A 20,951-nucleotide genomic window follows, 5' to 3' on the forward strand; every position below is an offset into this window, starting at 1 on the left:
TAAAGATCCTAATACAGGAAAGAGTGTGGCATATTCTAAAAAATAGCAGAGAAGCCAGCATGAGTAAACAAACACAAGTGAGAGAGAAGGATGGCAGAAAGAGACAGGCTCAGAGAACCAAAGACAGACCATCTAAGAGTCTGCCAGGCCACAGTAAGGACTTTAGCTTTCACTCTGAATGAAATGTAGAACATATGCAAATATTAAAGAGAAGAGTGAAATGATTTGACTCACAATTTAAGTGGATCCCTCTGACAATTATTCAGTGTTAAGGGGTGAAAGTGGAAACAGGGAGATGAAAGTCAGATTCTGATGGTGGTCATGTTCTAGATTTATTTGGAAGGCAGAGGCAGCATGGTGTTCCTGACAGTATGGATACAAAGCATAGGAGAGAAAGAAGAGTCAAGAATAACTTGACGCCCTAAATAATTTACTTACCTTCTCCAGTCTGAATTTCCCTGTCTTACGGTAGCAACGTCATCAAGTTGTTGAAAAAATTAAATTAATACATTTAAGAATGGTGTCTAAAACATAGTGCTTAAAAAATGTTGGCTATTTTCTTGTGGGCTGCATTCTCTCAAAAGGCTCCTTCTCTTCTAGTGTCTGTCTTGAGAAGTGTTAGCTCCACAAAGTAAGCAGACTTAGCTAGGATTCTACTCTTTCTGTTCCAGCATCTTACTCTGGGTGAGGGTATGCAGAGTCCCCTTAGTGAGAGGGAGCTAATCAGTTTTTCAATAATAAAAGATTACTCCCCTTTCTGTTCTCTTATAGAATCCTGCTGGGAAGCATAGTTAAGTATCAGGATTCCCAAACTTCTACAGTAACCTACTTTTACTCCAGGCCCCCCAAAATAGACTTCAAATAGCATTTAATCATTGTTATGTAGTAATCAAACTGCCTTGTAATTAGCACTGGTTTCTGAAGTATCCGATGCATTAATTGGCACTTTTGCAAAGGACAACAATTTGGGGTTTGTTCAGTAATTAAACAGCAACTCAAGCGTGAGGCAGACTGTTTACATGAAGTAATTTCTTAAAACAACCTTATAACTTAGGTACAAACATTTACTAGATGTCAAATTTATTCTAAATTTATTTGATGTCTACATGTCTAGATGTTTGACTAGATGCCAAATGTATTGCTTTTTTATTCTAAAAAGTAATTTTTTCTAAAAAAATTCAATAAATCCTAAGCACAATTTCAAGATGGGAAAAGTCTGACTTAATCTGTAGGCCAACACAATAAAATCTGTAGACCTCTAAAACAAATTAAAGCCATCATTAATCTAACATCCAATGTGAATCAGAATTCAGGACATAGCAATGGGATGCAGTGGCAGAATCTGTCATCTGCAGGTAAAGGCACCTCTGACCCCTAATAAAAAAGACCTTGAGCAGTTCTTCTAGAAAACATGTACCATACTATGTTATTTAAAATAAACAAAAAAAGTTAGTGTTAATGTTCGTTAAGTACAGTGAACAGCCCATGTCTGCCAGAACTGCCAGAGAAAGCAGGACATCAGTGCTGACTGCAGTAATTAGGCAGGTGTCAAGAAGGAAGTGAAACTTGAGATGGATCTTCAACTAGAAGTGTTTACACAGGCCTATAGGAAGGGGCTGACATGAAGACAGCAGCAAGCACAATGAGATTAAGAGACATCAGTGATAATACAGAGGGGGTGAAGCGAGTGCTCTTCCAACTGGGGAGCACATAGTCATTCATTCAGTAACAATGATTGAATACCTCATGCCAGGTACTATTCTAGGCACTGGGACTACAACCCAACATCCCTGCTCTCGTGGACCATGCATTCTACGAGGAATGAAGCTATATTAAGTGTGACAAGATGATGATGATTCTTGAATTAATATTAAGCATCAGATAATGACCGCATCTCAGCAACTGTAATGACTAGCAGGTACAGCCATCTGAAACTAACGTGTTAGGAGGAGGGAAAATTGAGAAGCTAGAGACACAACCAAATACTGTGGAAGTTTATTTGGGTAACTGAAAATTCTTACAATCCTTCTTTATATCCTTAAAGTATCAGTGCCTCCATTTTCCACACAGGAATATTCTTAATCACTCTTTCAAAATACCTGTTCCTAACCTCTGCCACAAGCTTTCCCCAACACTCTCCAGGAAGTGTAAGAAATAAACAGACTAAGCAATCACCCTATGCACTAAGCAGCTAATATTCAACAGGCCCTCTTGTTCAGTACCAATCTTTCTTCTTATGTGGAGGATGTGAACCACTCTTGCCTTCCCTAAGACCTTGTACATCAGGTACTGCCAGTACATCTCACCCACTCTCCTCTTTACTAGTGGCTCTACCCAGAGTATACACATGTGCTCGAAACTCTCTCCCCGTAAGCCTATAGGCAAATAAACAATGAAATAAAAAGTTTAAACCTCTCTTAGCCCTGTATCTTCTTCTAGACATCATTTTTATTTTATTTACCAAGCTCACCTAGGTAAGCCCAGCTGTGATTTATCTTTGCTGCCTCCACTTTTGCCTCCAACAAACTCACTCCTTGACCCACTGACACTTGGCTTCTGCCCCAGCACTCCTTCTATTCTCAAAAAGGCACCAAGGCTAGAACCAACATAAATAAAAACCAAGTGATTCTCTTACAATTTACTTTCTGAAACAATCAGAATAATGGCAGTTTTAAATTTTATCCAATTTTAAATGCGTGAATGTGTGCATAAAACATACTACCAAAAATGCATTTTAAAATAAAATGCTTATTATTGCAAAAAGAAAAACAACACTGACCTGCATTGGTACAGGTTCCTTAAGATAATACCCTTCAACAATTTGTTCTTTTCGATAGTGATCTATGATGTCCCCAATGCTGTTAAAAATAAAAATAACTAATATTGACATAATCTGTCTTATAAAAAATACAAATCTTGAAAATACACAAAAACCCTATTAGCAAGGATTATCCATTTGCGTTTTTCCCAAGCATATAACCCAAATACATTAATAGTAAATATGATTATAATAGTCACATTATTTTAGAAAATCAAGAATTGGTATACAGGTCAGAAAAACCTGAATCAGAGATTCCAATGTTGCATACATATACTCAAGAAGTCACTACAAGTTAGGAAAGAATAAAAGTCTACCATTTTTTTAAAAGAGCATTACTTTTAAAAGAGCAATTGAGAAAACTGATAAAGTACTGACTTCAAGTAAATTTTAAGAATTTTTATACTCAAAACACTTACATTCTGCTTTTATAACAATCAGATGAACTTAGATCAAAAAACATATTCACAGCAGGTAAAAGCAGAAACAAACAAAAGACTAGGAGCTGATTTTACATGTGGGATTATTGCTCCAACAGGAAAGGCTTACTCATAATTTTTATAAACAATGCTACAAAATATTCCTACTATTTGGGAAATTTTACCAATAAAGCTGAAAATAAAATGACATTATATAATGTATTTTAACACAGATTTTAGCATGGTATAATGAGTTTTTTCAATATAGAAGTGTTCTGTATAATCAGTAGGCCTAAATACTTAAATCCTACACTTTTAAACTATTCTTTAATATACTGGAGGAATGGGTACTTTGGGGACAGCTAGCAAACATTTCTCAAAACAGATCTTGTTTAACCTTCCGCTTGATTTTTTCCACAGTTTTCCCTACTAACAGAATTGGAAGATACATTTTATCTTTAGAGACATATGTGTACACACACACACACACACACACAAAGATACACATGTATATATACATATATAGATCTCCAAAGATAAAATAACTTTGCTATACTACAAAATTAATTTAAACCACATATAATGTTAAAAACAGCAAAATAGAAGACTTGAAAAGATTAATAAAAAAACAATTATGAGTGTATATGAACTAAATACCAGACGCAGCATTTTAACATTTATTTATTTTTGAGACAGAGAGAGACAGAGCATGAACAGGGGAGGGGCAGAGAGAGAGGGAGACACAGAATCTGAAACAGGCTCCAGGCTCTGAGCTGTCAGCACAGAGCCCGACGTGGGGCTCGAACTCACAGACCGTGAGATCATAACCTGAGCCGGAGTCAGACGCTTAACCAACCAAGCCACCCAGGCGCCCCAGACGCAGCATTTTATACAACGAAGAGAGAGGTGCAAAATGAGACACATAAAAATGTATTAACATTAAAAAGACAAGGATGGTTACAAGCTTTTAAAGAAAATATGTAATACCACATACAAATCCAAAAATGTTAAAAGAAAAAGAAAATCAGAAAAGAATACATGTGAAGACAGATACCGTTACAGAGATGACGATGTGGTTCGAAGCAAAAAGCATCAAATTTATGAGAAATAGCAAATATTAAAAGGTTTCTAAGTGTAAAATGCAGTTGATCCTGTGGATCATGTCAGTGTCACTATACAATTCTTGTCCATGAGCTCAAAGAACAGGACACTGCTATGGAGTACACTTTAGACTGCCCAAGAACAAATTTAAAAGTGTGTGACAACCAGATATGTTTTTACCAATGAGTTGGATTTTCAAGATTTCTTTAAATTACTTTAGTTCATATTCTTCCCAGATATACCTAAAACAACAATCAAGGGAGACACAACAAACCACAATTTCCTAGACATTCCATAAAGGTTTTAGACATGAAATCAGACAGATTTACATCTCAGAAAACTAAAACATGTTCACTATAAGGTGATTTGTAAAATAAATGTGAGTTTCTAGAGATACTACTATGTCTTATACTTGCATTTTAGTAATTTACTTAATAAATAAATTAATAAATGTGTCTCTCTCTCTTCTTGAACCCCTAGATAAATATTAGTAATCTTTAAGGTCTGACCAAAATCCTACCTCCCTCTTCCTTCTCATCACCATCTCAACTACCCTCTTTCCACTGACTCTCCTATGTCCATGTTTACATCTCAGAACTCATCAGTCAGCCTACCATCTTTTCTCATAGACCTGTACTTCATAGACTTTTCTCTTTAATGAATATGCACAGGAGCTGTACAATACATTTCACAAAGAAAATTAGTTAATAAATGTTTGCTGAAGTTTATTTGCTGTTAAATGACTCTCCCGCTTTTCTAAAAGTTTTAATATAGGATTGTTAAGGTTATATTTCAACAAAGCAGTTTCTAAATGAAACAGACTTAAGTGTTATCTCTTTATCAAAAAGCTAATGTAGAATTAATGGGGAGAAGACAGTAGAGTATGTCTCTGTTACACAAATTTAATGGATATTCCCATTTTATATTTACATATCTAAATAATCATTGCTAATCACCAAGTTGTATCTTTTTTTGTTGTTTATATATATATCTATATCTATATATCTATATCTATATAGATATAGATATATAGATATATATAGATATAGATATATAGATTTTTTTTTTTTTTTTTAGTAATCTATACCCAATGTGGCGCTTGAACTCAACAACCCTGAGATCAAGAATCACATACTCTGTGGGGCACCTGGGTGGCTCAGTCGGTTGAGCATCCAACTTTGGCTCAGGTCATGATCTCACGGTCTGTGAGTTCAAGCCCCGTGTCAGGCTCTGTGCTGACAGCTTACAGCCTGGAGCTTGCTTCAGATTCTGTGTCTCCCTCCCTCTCTGCCCCTCCCCTGCTCATGCTCTGTCTCTGTCAAAAATAAATAAACATGAAAAAAAAAAATTTTAAAGAATCGCATATTCTTCCAACTGAGTCTCAAGCCAGGTGTCCCACAAACGTGTATCTTCCAAGAGTTACTTTATTACTGACACTAATGTTGAAATGGAATATATTTCCATGCTGAAATATCTATTCCCAAAATAACTGTAAAACTGCATTTTTTCAGGCATCAGATTTACATAATTCTAGCTTTCGTTAAAAAAAACTTTTTAACATTAATACTAGAAACAACAATACTCCTGAACTTTATCAAATAAATAAAACTAAAAAGAAAATTTGGGGGAATGATCACAACCACTAAATTAGTATCTACTTAAAAAATTTTGAGCCATCATTTTGCTTTTTTTTTTTTTTATGAAAGTCTTTTTTTTTAATGTTTATTTTTGAGAGAAAGACAAGGTACAAGTGGGGGAGGGGCGGAGAGAGGGAGACACAGGATCTGAAGCAGGCTCCAGGCTCTGAGCTGTCAGCACAGAGCCCGACGCGGGGCTCATATTCACAAACTGCGAGATCATGACCTGAGCCAAAGTCAGAGGCTTAACTGACTGAGCCACCCAGGCGCCCCTTGACTCATCATTTTGCAAGCAGACTAATAATTTTGTAATAATTTAGAAAGAAATATACTTCAAATACTTCTTTCTTCCTATTTCATTCAGTTCTTTATCAATAAAAAAGACATCCTCCATTATGCAGGAAGAATTTTCATCTTTGCAGAATGTGCATAATAACAAAGTTTGAGTCAGTAAACAAACTTCCCTGAAAATAAATCTATGTAAATTATTTTATCTTTAAAATTAGTCTCCAGACAGACATTTATCAATTTAGTTAAGAATATGTTTTCAACTTAGAGTTTTATATATTCCAAATCCCTAGAAAACTGGACAATGGGAAAAATTAACTGACCTTTATATAGAGCTCAAAGTGCAGCTAGGTGGATTTTCAGTGAGGGTATCTAGATCGAACTATAATACAGAAGCCACTCAAGCAGCTTTTCTATAAGAAGTGTGCAAAAGGATCCCAATTACTAGACTCACATCTTCCATTTGATATCTTATCACTGTCCACTGGCCTCCTAGGCAAGCAAGTTCTACTTGTTTTTTGTTTGTATTGTTTTCTAAGATGAACCACCTACTGAATCCCTATACACTCAGAGGTCAAGCTGGAATTAAGAGAAATTCTAAATAGAATGGAAAATACTGCTGTGGTATTAAGGGAGTAACCTAGGCAAATGGCACCATTTTAGTTTACGAAAGCTTCCAAGAGGAAGATAATGCCACTCTAGAGTTATCAGTATAGGAAATTCTTTACATTCGGGGGCGGGGGGAATGAAAGATTACTTTCTAATATACAAAAAAAAAATTTAAAAAGCTAAGATTCTATCATACAGTTTCTCTATTAACTTATTTTTCTGATCAAGTGGCTAAAGTTCATTCTGAATTTTGGGATAAGCAACAAGTTTACTTAGAATTTTAAAAATGACAAGTAGGATCCAATAATTACAACAAAGAAATACCAACTTGAGAACAAACCAATTACATGACTAACATTTGTAACAAGTCTCTGTTTACTCTTTAAGAACCTTTTTTCCTATTAAAATGTCTCACTGATAAGAGAATGTAAAATATTTTCTTTTTCTTAGAACAGATCTTTTGCTATCCTACAGACAATATAAGGACTTAGCAAATTTTCTGTAAACAGTTTGTGCATAATCAACAACATAAATTATCTTAGAAGAAAACAAATTATCAATTATTAACTTATATTCATGTTTGACCCTGTCTAAAGAATTCTTGGACATGACTACTACTAAATTATAATGAAGGCCTTATAATTTTAAATTTTAAGAAGAAACTTTTATGCAATTTTGAATCCGATATACTACATTATTAAAATTTCAACTATTTTTGCCAAAAGTAAAAGATAACTAAAATCTCTCACAACTTACCTATTATAATATCGGCCTCCCATCATAAACTGATTGTTTGGTGTTGGACATATTTTAAATCGCTGAATATTTTCATTGGTCCGAAAGTAAAGTGAATAATCACCAGGAGTATTGTCTGAAGGCCTCACAAGAAAACTGCAGACTTGGCCAACTGTAAAAATGAAGCTGTTAGTTTTATTTCCTAATTATCAAATAAAAAAGAAAAAAAAATGTTAAGTATCCTAATTATAAAGTACATTCAAAAGTCATAAACTTTCACCAGGAACTTGCTTTATAATAAAGACTATTTTAACACATTTTTGTATTTTCTAGTTTATGAGTCACAACCGCCCATGATGTTGCATTTCTGTAACACATAAAAATACAGAAGTCTACAGCAGTGATTTCTGGTTAATAATGTCTATACCTGTCATAACTTGGAAAGAATAATCTAACCATGGGCAGAGAATATGGGGTAAAATGGCCACATACTGTCTGTAAATCCTCTTAGTAAGAATAGTCAATAAATTACAAACAGTAAATTTTGTTTAGGAATACTCTATTTAATCAATGCTTCTGATTAAACATGAAAAAGTACTAACTATAGGGGCACCTAGGTGGCTCAGTTAGTTAAGTGTCTGACTCTTGATTTCAGCTCAGGTCACAATCTCACAGTCTTGAGATCAAGCCCCACATCACACTCTGTTGACAGTGCAGAGCCCCCTTGGGATTCTTTCTCTTCCTCTCTCTGCCCCTGCCCCACTCATTCTCTCCAAAATAAACAAACATTTAAAAAAAAAGTAACAACTGTAATAAAATAGTGCCAAAGCTTATAAAGGTTGATTAAAAATGAAATATGTGTACACCTCATCAAAATCAGTACATGTACACTACATTTCATTTAATAGGAAAGAACCTGAAAAGTCACATAAAAATAAATTATGTTTTAAGATTTTCTCACTAATTTTAGGGAAGTCTTTTTGATATCTTTGATAGGCAGTGACTCTTAAAACTAAAATGCTTAGTTTTCTCTTTGTCTTAAGTACTAATCAAACAGGAAACATCAGAACTTGATTGCTTTTAGGAAAACACAATGAACACTTAGAATATGAGATGTAATTTTCATGTAAATTATCGACAGCTCCAATCATCTAGCCAAGACACTTACTACCAAGTAATTTCATGTTCAATACAAAGAATAGGAATTCATCCAAAATTATGCATGCAAGTGCTTAGGTGCACTTTTCAGGGGAAAATATCACCAGATTCTTAAAAGAGCACATGACCCAAAGGAAATAAAAAGTAACGTATAGAAATTAAGTTTAGCTCCTTTTCAAGCTGAAATGCCTAAAACAAGAATGAGTGCTTCAAGTCCTTGATGGTGCAAGTTCAAAAATATAAACTTATATTCAAAATTCAGTAAATTCATTAAAATAAATATTTTGGTTCCACTCTCAAGGCTGATAGCATGTCATGTTGGTTGAGGGTCTGGTGTCTATTACTACCATGCAGCATCATCATGTTTATTTTTAACCTGCTTAACCTACATCCTCACAAGAAAATCAAACCCCTCTGAAACTGTCTTGACTCTTTCAAAAGAGCCAAGAATTAATTATATTAAACTGCAATTCCTGTAATTCAAAACAATAATTCAGATAACACCTTTAATAATCACCATATACAAAAACTATCAAACACTGGTTGTTTTTAAAGAACTAATATTTCTCAACTGTAGATTATGGCTTAAACTGGTCTCAAATCCTTATAAAGTGTGGTTTACTCAAGAGATATTTTGTAGTTAAATTAATTCAGTATTAAATGTTAGGATAAATGATGACAGGATTGTTTCTAATTTAAATGATAAACCCACAATATAAGTCAATTTTTACTTTACATACCTCTATAACCAGAGTTTTAGGAAAGGTTAAAATTAATATATTTTAAATAAGGCACAGTTCTGTAATTCCACAAGTACACAAAGATAAATGCAAGAACATCTGCTACAGCAAAAAAATAAAAACTACACAATATTCCTCTATAGATATATAAAAACCATAATTATCTAACAGAAGCTTATGGCCATTCAAAAGAATAATGAAAACTTATATAAGCAGATATGCAATGATCACCCAAAATATATTCTAACATGAAAAAAGTGTGTTGCACATTCCTGTGAATGTGTGTGGAGGGGGTATGTTTAGGGGTGCATGCAGAAGTGAGGAAGGGAGATACATACAGACACTGAAAACTTACAAAAATACAGAAAAAAACCTCTCATCTGGTGCTGCTTCTAGTGAAGAAATTGGGAACTCAGACAGAAAGAAACACATGTCACTGAATTTTATACTGCATATATGTATTCAACTAAAAAACACCAGATAACAAGTACACTAGTTTCTCTGTGGTGGGCAAGAAATTACAGTACGTATAAATATCAAATTAGTGCTAAAGGCAAAACAGATGATAAATTGTTGGTTTTCTCTTTTACTTTTTTAATAAAGATATTAGAAAAGGCAAGTGAATATACAATTACCTGTCATTAATAAGTTATAAGCTTCTTGTTTGGAAATTTTCCCATGGAACCATCTTAAAAGGAGAACAAATTAAATATGTGAATCTAAAGTCCTTTTTGCTGTTATACAATCAAAATTAAACACAAGTTTAATTCAAGGTGCAATAATGAAATAAATACAAATACAACTGATCAAATTATCTTATTCCTTCTACATTTATGTTACTACACTTTGTTAAACACACATACTTTCAACAAAATATAGAAAAATCAGGGACTAGTATGAACTATAATTTCCTTATTAGTTAACAATACAAAAACAGCAATGATTTTAATTCTGATAATGACAAACTGTTATATGCTTACATCATAGCTAGTGTTCTCTTTTCTTTGTATTAGGAGGGATGGTACAGGTAGAGCCCACTAGATTTATCCAGAAAAAAAAAATACTCAGTGACTTTTCCTCACATTACTCTCAAAATGAACTTCCCCTACAATAGGTGATAGGTTCTCTCTTGAAAGAAAATAGACCTGACTGGTTAATACTTTCCTTAAAGTCAGAAAATAAGACTGAGCCATGACAAAGACTGGATACCAGCATCAAGAACTGAAGTAAAAGAATGTCTTAGCATTCCTAATTCTGTTTGAGCTGACAGCATAACAAATTAGATGGCTAGAGTATTTTAGTTTCTGTGTACTTAAAATAAGCATTTAGAAATTATTATAAATGGCATTATAGGCAAGATCCACTGCATATAACTAAAGTATTTAAATTTTACCTTAAACTAAAATGACACATCTGGTTTTAAAAATTAATTATTAGTAATTAAATTTCTTAAAATCTCCTTTCATTTACCTGAAGATCTATTATCTATCTTGTTGATTAGCACCTGTTAATGCCAAGCTGACAACCCTAGATCATACCTCTATTACTTTGTCATTAATTCTTAGAATCTACTATTATTTTTGACAGTAGCTTAAAAAACAAATTGGAAAGTAAAAATACTAGAAGACTAAAACAAAAAAAATCAAGAACCATCTAAATGCTGCCTACAAGAGACTCATTTCAGACCTAAAGACACATGCAGATTGAAAGTGAAGGGATGAAAAACATTTACCAGGCAAATGGAAGTGAAAAGAAAGCTGGGGTAGCAATACTTTTATCAGACAAAATAGACTTTTAAAACAAAGACTGTGAACAAGAGACAAAGAAGGACATAATAAAATAATAAAAGGAATGATCTAATGAGAGGATATAACACTCATAAATATCTATGGACCCAATATGGAGGCACCTAAATACATAGTGCTGCTAACTCTATTAAGACATAAAGGAAGAAACTGACAGTAATACAGTAACAGTAGAAGACTTAAACATCCCACTTATATCAGTGGATAGATCATCCAGACAGAAAACCAACAAGAAAAGAGTGGTTTTGAATGACACATTGGACATTAGACTGGATGGACCTAACAGATATATACAGGAAGGACATTGCATAACACTTCCCAGGGTAAATCACATTAGCCCACAAAAAAAATTCAAGACATTCAAAAAGAATGAAATGCAAAAAGACTGAAATCATATCATGCATCTTTTCTTTCCACAATGTTATGAAACTAGAAATCAATCATGAGAAAAAAATCTCCAAAGAACATAAATACATATAGACTAAATAACATGCTACACTGAACAATGAATGGGTCAACCAAGAAATCAAAGAGGAAATCAAAAAATACATGAGATAAATGAAAATCAAAACAGTCCAAAATCTTTGGGATGCAGCAAAAAATGTTCTAAGAGGGAACTTTATAACAATACAGGCCTACTTCAAGAAATAAGAAAAATCTCAAATAAACCATCTAACCCTAACACCTAAAGGAGCTAGCAAAGAAGAACAAGGCCCAAAGTCAAAATAAAGAAGGAAATAATAAAGATTCGAGTAGAAATAAAAGAAACAGAAACAAAAACAAAACAAACAAGCAACAGAAAAAGATCAATGAAACCAAGAGCTGGTTCTTAGAAAATATATGCAAATTATATTAAACCTTTAGAAAGACTCATAAAGGAGAAAAAGAGAACTGAAGGAAATATAATCAGAAATGAAGGATGAGAAGTAACAACCAACATCACATAAATACAAAACACTGTAAAATAAACTGGACAATCTAGAAGAAATGAATAAACTCCTGGAAACAAATATTATTCCAAAACTGAATCATGAAGAAACAGAAAATTTGAATAGATTGGTTAATAGCAATGAGATAAACTCAATAAGCAAAAATTCCCAAAAAACAAAAGTCCAGGACCATATGACTTCACAGATGACTTTCACAAGTGCCATCTATCTACCAAACATTTAAAGAAAATGTAATACCTATTGTTCTCAAACTATTGCAAAAAATAGAAGAGGAAGAAAAACTTCCAAATTCATTCTTCAAGACCAACATTAATTACTCTGATACCAAAACCAGACGAAGACACTACAAAAAAAAAAAAAAATCTGAATAACAGATGTAAAAATCCTCAACAAAATACTAGCAAACCGAATTCAACACATTAAAAAAAAATGATTCACCACAATCAAGCAGGATTTATTCCAGGGATGCAAGTGTGGTTCAATATTTGCAAATCCATCAACGTGATACATCACATTAACAAAAGAAATGATAAAAACCATATGATCATCTCAACAAATGCAGAAAAAAGCATTTCACAGAGTACAACATCCATTCTTGATAAAAACTCTCAACAAACTAGGTTTAAGAGGGAACATACTTCAACATAACAAAGGCCATATATGAAAAACCCACAGGTAACATCATACTTAATGATGAAAAACTAAGAGCTTTTCCCTTAAATTCGGGAACAAGACAACGTCCTCTCTCACCAATTTAATTCGACAGACTACTGTAAGTCTTAGTTGAAGCAATCAGACAAGAAAAAGAAGTAAAAGGCATCAAACAGGTAAAGAAGAATTAAAACTTTCACTATTTGCAGATGACATGATACTGTATACGAATAACCCTGCAAAATGGTGAAGCTGCTCTGGAAAACAGTGTGGAGATTCCTCAAAAAATTAAAAATAGATCTACCCTATGACCCAGCAATAGCACTGCTAGGAATTTACCCAAGGGATATAGGAGTACTGATGCATAGGGGCACTTGTACCCCAATGTTTACAGCAGCACTTTCAACAATAGCCAAATGATGGAAAGAGCCTAAATGTCCATCAACTGATGAATGGATAAAGAAATTGTGGTTTATATATACAATGGAATACTACTTGGCAAGGAGAAAGAACAAAATATGGCCTTTTGTAACAATGTGGATGGAACTGGAGAGTGTGATGCTAAGTGAAACAAGTCATACAGAGAAAGATACCATATGTTTTCACTCTTATGCGGATCCTGAGAAACTTAACAGAAGACCATGGGGGAGGGGAAGGGGGGAAAAAAGAGAGGGAGGGAGGCAAACCATAAGCGACTCTTAAAAACTGAGAATAAACTGAGGGTTGATGGGGGGATGGAAGGGAGGAGAAAGTGGGTGATGGGCACTGAGGAGGGCATATGTTGGAATGAGCACTGGGTGATGTATGGAAACCAATTTGACAATAAATTTCATATTAAAAAAAAAAAAAAAAGAAAATCCCATTTACAACTGCACCTGAAATAATAAAATACTTAGGAATAAACTTAAAGGAAATGAAAGACCTGTACCCTAAAAACTATAAAACACTGATAAACTGAAGATGACACAAACAAATGGAAAGATATTCCATACTCATGACTTGGAAGAACACTGTTAAAATGTCCATACTATCCAAAGCAAACTATAGATCCAAGGCAATCCATATCAAAATACCAATAGCATTTTTCACAAAACTATAACAAATAATCTTAAAATTTGCATGGAACCACAAAAGACCCCCAAGAGCCAAAGCCATCTTGAAAAAGAAGAACAAAACTGGAGGTATCACATCCCAGATATAAAGATATACTACAAAGCTGTAGTAATCAAAACAGTATGGTACTGGCAAAAAACAGTACACAAAAAACAAACAAACAAAAAAAAAAACCCCAGACCCAATAAACAGATCGATGGAACAGAAAAGAGAGCCCAGAAATTAACTCACAATTATGTGGTCAATTAATCTAGGGCAAAGGAGTCAACAATATATGCTGGGGGAGAAAAACAGTCTCTTCAATAAATGGTGTTGAAAAAACTGGACACGTACATGCAAAAGAATGAAAACTGGGTTACTCTCTTATACCATACACAAAAATGAACTCCAAATGGATTAGAGACATAAAGGGGGACCTGAAAACATAAACCTCCTTAAAGAAAACACAGGCAGTAATTTCTTTGACATCAGCCATAGAAATATTTTTCTAGATAGGTCTCCTCAGGCAAAGGAAGCAAAAACAAAAGTAAACTATTGAGACTACATCAAAATTAAAAGTTTCTGCACAGTGAAAACCTACGGAATTTGCAAATGATGTATCTGATAAGGGGTTAATATCCAAAATATATAAACAACTTCTAAACCTCAACTCTAGAAAAATAAATATTTCAATTAAAAAAATGGGCAGAGAGGCACCTGGATGCTTCAGTCGGCTAAGGAACGGACTCTCAATTTTGGCTCAAGTCATGATCTCAGGGTCATGAGATGGAGCCCTGAGTCAGGCTCCATGCCCAGCTTAAGAGTCTCTCTTTCCCTCTCTCTCTGCCCCTCCCCTGCTCATACTCTCAGTCTCATTCTCTCTCTGTTTCTCAATAAAAAAAAAAAAAAAAAAAAAAAAAAAAAAAGCAGGGGGGGTGGGGAGGGCAGAGAACCTGAGTAGACATCTTTCCAAAGAAGACAGTATATCCACTCCTATGGTTAATGTCATGTAATTTACAGTAGCCAAAATATGGAAGCAACCCAAGTGCCCAAGGATAGATGAATGGATAAAAATGTGGTATATACATACAATGGAATATTAGCCATAAAAAAGAAAGAGATTTTTGCCATCTGTATCAACATGGATGGAAGTCAGTCAGACGGAGAAAGACATACTATACGATTCAACTCATGTCTGGAATTTAAGAAACAAAATGAACAAACAAAGATAAACAAAAAACACTCTTCACTCTTAAATACAAAGAACAAACTGGTGGTTGCCAGAGGGAGGAAGGCATGGGGATGGGGGAAACAGATAGGGGGGATTAAAATTACACTTATCCCAATGAACACTGAGTAATATATAGAACCGTTCAATAATTATTTATATTGTATACCTGAAACAAATTTACCATTGGATTTAATTATACTCCAATTAAAAATTTCTTAATAAAAATTAGAAATTTCTCTACATAAAAAAAAGCTCATTGTATATTATGTATGTTAATAAATTCAGTGTTGTTTCACTGAATGAATGTGTTCAGAACACTGTGCTGTATTTAATACATACTGGAAAGGCACATTAAAAATTACTTCTGAGCATGCTAATTATATATATGAATAAGTATAGTGTTATTTCAATAAAAAAGATATATACCCAAAAAAAGCTGGAAAATAAAAATACTACAAGTCTAAAACATGTAAGTGCTCTAAAGCCCAGTGTTACAGATTTAGAAGCTGTTAACATTGTTTTAAATTACCCATACTATTACTTATCAAAATATAACTGCATATTTACCTTTTCACATGAATGAAATGTTAAACTTTTGAATACCCTCTTTAACATTATTCCCACCATTAACTCATTAACTCAATGCAAATTATGAATACCATACAGCAAGTACACAAAAACTGGAGCAATCCAGGCTTCCTTAAAAGGTAGTAAGGGTCTATACTGCATTCAAGTATAATCTAAATGGCCATTTCCTATAAATGCTAGAACAGGGTTTTTATATTCTGGGGGAGAGATGAGTAGATACCCTCAAAGGCTATTCCTATATTTTTATAGCAAGAATAAAGAAAAACAAGGGAATTCAAAGTGAGGAGCACCAAACGGGGTTTAGAGAACAAATCGGCAATAATGATTTTGTGAAGTAGATCTGAGTTTCCTCATTGAGACATTTATTACCTATATGTAAAATGTACATATTTCAAACACATGGTTTACACCAATGATAGAAAGAGGAGTCCCTGTTCTTACCAAGTTCCCTTCCAATAAGAAAAAGCGACACAAATACTGTATAACTACAAAAACAATGTCAAAAATATAATAAAGTGCAGTGATAGAAATGCACAGAGGGCATTTTTGGAATAAAAGAGGAGGGCACCATCTCTATGGAACATGTGAGGGAGAAGATAAAGGAAGACTTCTTGGGAAGTGATAAGTGAGTTAAGTCATTAAGAATAGAAATTAACCAAACATAATGCAGTGGTATTCTGACCTAGAAAGTAGCTTAGACAAAGGTGAAAAACAGTTTTACACATTTGAAGATCGACAAGCTGGAGAGTAGAATATAAACATAAAAGAGATATGACTAGTAAAGGACACAATAGTCAGATGAGAGGATCATTTCAGGCTCTGCTAAGGTAAAGATGACAGAGAATAAGGTAATGCTTTTAAGTGCAAAAGTGATGCAGTCAGATATGGGTTTTAGGAAGATTATGCTTGCTACTGGAAGAAAGGATTTAAAGAGACTGAAAGCATCAAAGAAAACCAACTTGGAGGTTACTGCTACATCAAGTCCTGTTAAGAAATGAGAAGAACAGACCTATAAATACAGAGAACCAACTGATGGTTGCCAGAGTGGAGGATGGGCAAAAGGAATAAAGAGGAGTGGGGGATACAGGCCTCTAGTTTGGAATGAGTAAGTCACAGGAACAAAAGGCATACCATAATGAATATAGTCAAGGATGCTGTAATAATGATGTATGGTGACAGATGGTAGCTACACCTGGGGGGCGCAGGGCATCATGTACAGAATTGTTCAATCACTTTGTTGTACACCTACAACTAATGTTAACACTGTGTGTCATCTATCGTCAATTAATTTTTTTAATTAAAAAAAAAAAAATAAAGAAAAGGGCCTGAACTAGAGTATGGTTGCTTAAGATTGAGAAGAAGACACACATTCAAGAAATATTCTAGGGGCGCCTGGGTGGCTCTGTCGGTTAAGCGTCTGACTTCAGCTCAGGTCATGATCTCGCAGTTTGTGAGTTTGAGCCCCGTGTCGGGCTCTGTGCTGACAGCTCAGAGCCTGGAGCCTGCTTTGGATTCTTTGTCTCCCCGTCCCTCAGTCCGTCCCCTGCTCATGCTCTGTCTCTCTCTGTCTCTCAATAATAAATGTTCAAAAAAAAAAAAAAAAAGAAATATTTTAGAAAACAAAATTATCAGGACTTGATGTCTATATCATTGTTAAAAGGGAGCCAGAAAGAAACACAGTTCAAGTTACATTTGTTTAGTCTGAAAGAGCACTCATGGATGCTACTGGATGCTACTGAGGTTGCTTCACTGCCAGTCTCCACCTTAAGAAATTAGAGGGAGCTGAGAAATACATAAAATAAGTCAACAGCGCAATTTAGCTTACACTAAATACCAAATGAGTAGATAATTACAAAGTTCAGAGATGTACTAACTAAAAAACATTCCCAGCAAAAGTGGGATTTATACTTTATGCTGTGAGAAAACTGGATGAAGCTTTAAATATTTAGTGGCATGTGACCAACATTTTTTTCCTTTTCTTTTAAAAATATATATATGGTATTATTTTAAATAGGGATAAAAATACAGATTTCAACTGTATCTTGAAAATCACGAAGATCTCACAACACTGGACTCCCGTTTTTGCACACATCAATTACAGCAGTCAACTTACTGCAGGGAAACATTACTAGTTTTTGGCTTCCCACTCTCTAATACAAAGAGAGAATGTTAACTGCCATGTATCACCATACTCTGCACTGTTGTTTGTACTGTAGGGAGCCAGTTCCATGTACCTTAATCTTCATCAAAAAAGGAAAGTAAGAAAGATCAGCATTATTTTAATTTGGGAAAAATAAGAATATTTATACCTGACCCATTCCATTTGCTTACATTATCAGTATGCCTCCCCCAAACACTAATTAGAATTTGTAATTTGATACAGGTAGAGGGAAGACTTCACACAAATACAGTCAACAATGTACCATCTCACTCATGGAGGCTATTTTGCACCTACACAAACAACAAGGAAAATGGAGTCAGAAAACATTTCATATGTTCTACTTAAAGGAAGCATCAGGAACTAAGCGAGGTTTACTGAAAGTGGAGAATTCAGCTTACTGTTTTTGTATTCTAATGGTTAGAAAAGAGAATAAGCAAACACTTGAGAGGCAACCTTTAAATTCCATTCATCAACACTGACAGGATGGTAAGGAAAAAAAGTGTTCCACTGAAAAGAGATCAAAAGATGAACAGTCTTAATTAAAATCATGAGTAAGACAGAATTGGGATTAAGAGTTAACGTCTTTAAAAGAAAATTTTTATGCAAAGTAAATGAGGGATGAGCAAAACACTAAAATAGATCTCCAAGGACAATAACAAAATCAGAGTAAATTTCCCATAGGAGGTTACTGTTAACAGCTAATAACTTCTGAAATACAAGAGATGACTGTGGCAAATATTAAGTACAGTAATACCTGGTCTTTGAATTAGCCCTTACAAGATACCTAAAATCAGCCTGAAAAGATTATGAAAAAAAAGGCCTTGTAGAATCTTAATAAATACGGTAAAGAGTCATGATCTTGCTGAAAAGTTCTCTCTCTCTCACACAAAACAAACTGAAAAAAACTGAAACATAAAATACCCAAAAGATGTGGTTACAAAAACAAGAAATGCTATAAATAAATCAGTAAGGAAACAAAAATATTATGAATCATGACATTCATGATGTTATTAATGTTGTTTATAGAAAAGCCTTTAGTTTGGTGATAGAAGAGTTCTATATAGTAAAAGCCACCATCGTTATTTAAAAATAAAACTACCCATAGATCCTAAAGAAAATTTTAACATACCAGTTCTCGAGCCAAATAAAAACCATTCTTAAGTCAGCCCCCAAAGTAGCAATTTTCTTTTAAAATAAATTTTGGCCTAAGTTTTTCAATTAGTAGGTTTACAACATAGTTTCTTTTTCCTTTTAAAAATTAACACAAACTCACATTTTGCCTTCATGTGGATCTTCTTCCCGGCCCTAAAGGATAAGATATTAAGACAGTATTTTATACAGTTTTAACTATTACATCTATTTTCATTAAAGTTAATAAAATCATATCTTCAAACACATCTCTACCCTGTCCCTAATATTTACTTATACAAGAAAAGATATATCGGTTCAAGAAATGTCTTTCTAAGACTCTCTCCCTTACTTGTTGTGGTTACTCTAATCCAGGCCCTTGTTCTCTCTTTTCTTCAATAGTTACCAAAGCCCAACTAGTTTAATTACCTCTGTGCCCTGTCTCACCCCACCATCTCACCATTCCAATCTGGATTCTTCAGTTTCAACTGCAACTTTGTCCTGCACTAAGGTACACCAAACAAAAAACAAACAAACAAACAAAATGTAAAAACCAAACCTTTAATACTGCTCTACTTCCTAAAAATTCCTTTTATAAAACCAAAATCCTTTATCATAGAACTCAGGTCTACATTTCCTGTCTTATACTACCAACTCTCTTAAGTTATCTATACCATGGTCACACATAACTACCTATTTGCTAATCCACATTCTCCTACCACCTAGCTTATTCTTTTTAACCTAGGATGTCTTTTTCACTCACTGTTTCCTACCTGTTTCCTACTATCTAGGTAGGATCTTCTTCAAATACTACCTCCTCAGTGAAACAATGAGTCCCTAGAACATAAATATAAACTTTTACTTTAAATCAAAAAGACATCCTTCTTTTATCATCTTTTTAACCTTACCTATTTGGCATTCCTATTATTTAAGATACACTGGTGTTATTTATTCATTCCGGTATAGTGGCTACATGCATCGTAACATCTTAACTATTCTTTAACACCTACCACCACCATAATCACTAGCACAATGCTGTTCATATAGGTTGCACTGAATATTTTTGAGGTGTACCTCTAGGACCCAGCAAAACTGGGTATCTGGCACCAAGTCTTCACTGAATAATGAAGGAAAGAGTAGAAAAATAGTCGATCTGTCCATGGATTTACTTCCCTCAATTTTTCCTCACTCATCAAATACCTACCCAAAGTAAAACCACACACTCACTGAATGCCTACTATATGCAAAGCAGTACGCTAAAAAACAAACAAAAAAAACCCCACAAAAACAAAATACATTATCATTGCCCAAAAGGAGTTCATCTCTATAGAACTGGTTTACACCATAAATTAATTTTATACAGTGTAGTAAAATACAGAATTAACAAGGTGCTATAAAAACATAGGAGAAAACAATTTAGACTAAGATAGGCATAAAACCTCTGTGAAAAAAGGGGCAACATCTGGGCTGAATTGATAAAAATGAATCAAATTTTACAAGTCAGTGGTGTAGCAGGGCAAGAGTGTCAAGGAAGAGGAGAAAGTATAGGCAAAGAGATATTCATTCAACAAACATTTGCTGAATGTTTACTAATACGAGACACTATTCTGCTATGGGAACACATCACTGAATTAGAGACAAAAATCCTCACAGAGCTTACATTCTAGATTTAAGGCATAAAAGTATAAATGTGCTTGGGGAACAGTAATCAGAAGTTCAGGGTGGGAAAATCCTTAAATCCAACCACCAAAGTAATGTCTGAAATCTAGACAATCTCTAAATGGCTTTTCAACCTACAAGGAATCACTATGCTCCAATGAAGACCATTATGAAAACTTAT

At 34.1% G+C, this 20,951-nt stretch overlaps 1 protein-coding gene across 2 annotated transcripts in view; it reads right to left on the reverse strand.

The window, feature by feature from the left end:
* The window catches only part of RASA1 (RAS p21 protein activator 1), a 116,771-nt gene that overhangs the window by 34,491 nt on the left and 61,329 nt on the right, over nt 1-20,951 (reverse strand). For both annotated transcript variants that reach the window (XM_060635420.3, XM_060635421.3), the window contains exons 6-9: nt 19,257-19,288; nt 10,141-10,193; nt 7,629-7,779; nt 2,780-2,858 (exon numbers count right to left, since the gene is read on the reverse strand). In XM_060635420.3, the coding sequence (XP_060491403.1) occupies nt 2,780-2,858; nt 7,629-7,779; nt 10,141-10,193; nt 19,257-19,288 (315 nt within the window). The remainder of the gene's footprint in view (nt 1-2,779; nt 2,859-7,628; nt 7,780-10,140; nt 10,194-19,256; nt 19,289-20,951) is intronic.

This window comes from Panthera onca, chromosome A1 (genome assembly GCF_046562875.1).
Source record: "Panthera onca isolate mPanOnc1 chromosome A1, mPanOnc1 haplotype 2, whole genome shotgun sequence".
Classification (NCBI taxonomy): Eukaryota; Metazoa; Chordata; class Mammalia; order Carnivora; family Felidae; genus Panthera; species Panthera onca.